Genomic DNA, 4,508 nt, shown 5'->3' on the forward strand with positions numbered 1-4,508 from the left:
TGATAACTTTGGAGAAGATCCATGCTTCAAGCTTTTCCAATGCTTTAATGAATGAGTCTATATCTTCCCAATCATCAGTGTTTTTAATTAAATTATTCTTCATTCCCTCAGTTGCAGAAGGCTTCACTATTCTCTGCTTATTATACTTTTTATCCCATGTAGCACCACCACTGCTTCCATCATTTCCTGTAGCTTCACTGATAATTGCTCTCAACACAATACAGTTTGACAACCAGAAGGTCAACCTGTACACCACAGAAGAAATTTTAGAAAGCCAAATAAATTGGAGAATTGGATTTAACCTGACATTCCAGTAACTTCTAATGAATTATCCTACTTCCCTTTTGTTTTCTAGCTTCATTCATACATGTGTAAGTAATAAAGAATAGGCACATACCTTGGAACATCATTGCCACATGCTCTAGAAACCAAAGCCAGCCCAGAGACAGCAGCCTTGGCAGCACTTGCCTGTTTAGCTTGGGATCCTTCTCTCCATGCATGGAGATAGAATCTAGCAATACGGCGAGCTGGGGCATGAAGCTTGTTTACATAACTTCCATGTTCTGCAACTACAGAATAAAGGCCAATCTCAATGGCTGCAGCTTCCTTCAGTTCCTCTTCAAGCATCTTAATTTTAGACTCCCAATCAGGTTTGCCATTGGACAACTCATCAGCATCTGGAACTCCTTTTTCTATTGGTGCAATACTTTCAGATTTCATTTCTTTCTTCTCAATTCTTGCTGCATTTCTAGCATATGCACTACTAGCATCTACCGCCACATCATTTCTTACTTCCTTTATTATCTTACTGTCACTAAAAAGTTCACTTAGAGTGGCAGAATCCCTTATTTGGACAGACCTCACTGACTTTAATCTATCCTTGTTCATCTGCGCTCCAATAGCCTGTTCTATGGAGTTCATTGTACCTTGTCTTCTCATAGCATTGCCAATTACCTTATTCTGAGAATACTGCCTTGTATCACTTGCATCTATAGCTTCATTTTGTTTAACTTTACTCCCTTGAAATTCTTGGGAGTATCCTGAGTTTATTGGTTCAAATTCTTTTCCTCCCTGAATATGCATTTGTGAAGGTGTAGTTTTGGATATTAATCTTTCAATGTACTTCTCTTTGGGTTGCTGAGTATTTTCTTCACTTTTGCTTTTGCCAACAGCTATTTCTCCATAAAAGTCATTCTGCATTTTAACACCAAAAACATCAAGTACAAGGAAGAGAACCGGAATTGGGACAACCCAATCAAGTTGGTTGATTTGGTAACCACAAAGTTCCAAACACCTGACCTATTGGCCTTCTTAGCTAAGTTGGTTTACCTTCTTGTGATCCTTTGTCAACTAAGTTTATAAGGTGAGGTTTACCGGCCTATTGCACACTTCCGAATAGTGAAAGCGGGTTTTCCTCATAATCCAAAATATGATAAAACTCGCAATGTTGGAGCTTACCTCGTACATACTTTCCGGTGATGGAGGGAGTTTCCCTCGTAAATCAAAATATGATAAAACTCAATGTAGTTTTATTTTTTTGGTCAGACCATGAGGTGTCCTGAGCAAACCCTAACTGTAAGAGGCATCTTTAAACCTATACCATACTCAGACTAATTCCTGTTCGCACCAGGCCGGTCCAATTAAGGGGCAAAGTGCTGATCAGATTCTAGTCTAGCAAATTGCATGTGTGTAATGCAAAGTATAGAGAACCAAGTCAACCAACTAACGCCCCTCACATGTGATCTCATAGCAAATTGCAAAATGTGTTTCTTCTCAACTAAAAGTTTAAATTAATATAAATGTTATGCTCAACATATATAGCTGAATTTAATGCATAGATAGAGAAGCTAACCAACTGAAGAAATGAAGAATTATTAGGATGATTGAGACATTATAGAATGCAGTCTGATTCCAGATACCTTCTCAATCTGAGATGGCGAAGAAGCCCAGGCAGCCTCAAAGATTGAAGAAGCAAAAGTTGAGGAGGAATGCGAGGAATCATCATCAGTATAAGAAGCAATGTCAGATTCATATTCAATCTCGAACCCAGACTCTTGTCTGTTCTTGTCCACTGGCTGCACCTTAACATACAGCGAAGGCTGCAACAGCCCTTTCGAACTCTTCTTACAATTCATCGGAACACTAATGGCTAAAGCATCTCTAATCACTCCATAATCCGCAAAGTTAATCGAAGCAGTGCCCAGAAGTTGCCCTTGACTGGCATTCTCCCTCGGAGATTCATACAGGTGAAATTCCAAGCAATTCTTCTTAAATTCCTCCCGCGATTTCTTCCCCCGACGCTGCAGGGTTAAGAAAAACGTGAAAGATTTGTTAAATTCCAGGAAATCATCTTCGACAGTTGAAGTAACAAACCCAGAATTCAGATCCCCGTTTTCCCACTGAAGCACCACGAACTCAACAGATCTCAACGACTCCGATGGCGGCCAGGGCTTGATCATCTGTATATGAACAACATAGTCTATTTTTAACGGAGCAAACTTTTTCTTCCTCAGCTCCCCGAGAACCATCGCTCCGAAACCCTAACCATTCAAAATCAACAACTATGAGCATATGTTTCAGATGAACCCAATTAAAAGAAGCAAATACAGATACAGATGAGGTTTAAACTTGGAAAAGAATACCTGATGGCGCGAGATATCGACCTTGCCCAGAGTTCCTCTGTGCTTTTCACAAGCGTTACGGACAATATGGAGAATAGTTTAGGATTATTGTAATGATATGATGCAGGAAATTAAGGAGTTACCAGTGAAGATGAAGAACATGAGTTTCGTGCGTCCAAATATGTTTGAATTTGGAGGGAACCGGTAGTACAGTGGAAGATCGTTAAAATCATTTAGAATATACGGAGTAACAATTATGGATTACTTTTTTCCCATTTCACAATTATAATACTCATTGGGAATCATTATTCGCATGGTATGACATATATATATATATATATATATACTTAATTTTTTAGCACATTGCGCGATTGGGATAATGTTCAATATTTTTTTAAAATAAATATTTTAAAGTATATCAAGACACGATTATATTGAAATTGTTCATGCATAGATAATTGAATGTTGAATTTGCGTATTTAAATTCGTAATTCTAAGTTTACAAATGCAAGATAATATAATCAAGATTGATTATAATTGTCAATAAAATAATTATATGGGTATGGTTGACACCAAATACGGGATGTAAGGGAGAGCAAATAAAAATTAAAGCATAAAATATTAAATATATACTAATATTGTTTGAGGAGATTCCGGCATTTGGAGCGTTATGCTATGAGCACGTGCCCACCTTGCAAGGTGGGCACAGTTCCATATCCATAATTTCTATACTGTAGATCCATAATTTCTATACTTTAGATTTATAATTTCTAATCCATAGATTCTTAATTTAAATACAGTAGATTCATAATTTCTATACTGCAGATTCATAATATCTGTACTGTAGATTCATAATTTCTATACTGTAAATTCATAATTTCTAAACTGTTTAGTTATCAATTATGAACATATAGTTCTCTGATTTTTGAAAACAGAGTTCAACAATTGGAATCTAAAGTATAAATTTTATGAATCTACAGTATAGAAATTATTGATCCATAGTATAGAAATTATGGATATGGAACCGTGCCCACCTTGCAAGGTGGGCACGTGCTCAAAGCATAATTTGCCGGATTTGTGGTTAGAGTTCTATTAAGACTTTACACGGACTGTCAAACACTACAAACATACCTGTCCTCTACGGAGACTCGGTCTCGATCCTATCTTGGTTATGCACTGGATGCTTGCAAAGCTTATATGGCTACGTTTACTTATTGCTCAGTTAATTTTATTCCTAGATCGCATAATTATTTAGCGCATACTTTAGCTTCTGATGCTTTTAATTTTGATTTGCCTATGTATGGGATGCTATCCCACCAACTCAGTTTCTTGTTATCTATAAATGCAACCACAATGGTTTCCTCAAAAAAAAAAAAAAAGACTTTAATATTAGAATTAGATTAATGTTGTAGTTATAATTCTATATTAGACTAATATTAGAATTAGATCAACGGTGAATTAACGGTACTTAATGGAAAAGTTAACGGATCGAATCATTATATAATTAAGGATAAATTAGGAAATCTCAAGGAAAAATAAAAATCTGAACAATTGAACTATTCATTTGATTTAATAATTTGACGGTAATTTTTTCTACCTAATGTTTATAATTAAATAAATATTTGAAAGTATATAAATGCAAGATTATATATGAATTCATCAATTGATTATATATGCAAAAAATAGTGCACAAAAAGTATAATAGACAATGTAATGCATATGATCAATTGATGAATTTGAATGTAAAGAATATTTACATCGGAGAAAAATAAAGACAATATACTAATGAAATTATTTCTCTTAATTAATTTATTGATAATGAATAATTTTTTTAAAAAAAGACATTGTAGGGACAATGTAGCGAATATAATCAATTGATGAATTTGA

At 35.2% G+C, this 4,508-nt stretch overlaps 1 protein-coding gene across 1 annotated transcript; it reads right to left on the minus strand.

The window, feature by feature from the left end:
- Nucleotides 1-472: 472 nt before the first annotated feature.
- Nucleotides 473-2,528, minus strand: LOC109185556. Its single transcript, XM_019335493.1, has 3 exons — nucleotides 1,920-2,528; nucleotides 574-1,194; nucleotides 473-511 (listed from the first exon to the last, which is right to left on the minus strand). Exons 1-3 carry the CDS (start codon nucleotides 2,526-2,528, stop codon nucleotides 473-475), a joined length of 1,269 nt encoding a protein of 422 aa, XP_019191038.1.
- Nucleotides 2,529-4,508: the final 1,980 nt, after the last annotated feature.

This window comes from Ipomoea nil, unplaced genomic scaffold (genome assembly GCF_001879475.1).
Source record: "Ipomoea nil cultivar Tokyo-kokei standard unplaced genomic scaffold, Asagao_1.1 scaffold1334, whole genome shotgun sequence".
In the NCBI taxonomy this organism is placed as follows: domain Eukaryota; kingdom Viridiplantae; phylum Streptophyta; class Magnoliopsida; order Solanales; family Convolvulaceae; genus Ipomoea; species Ipomoea nil.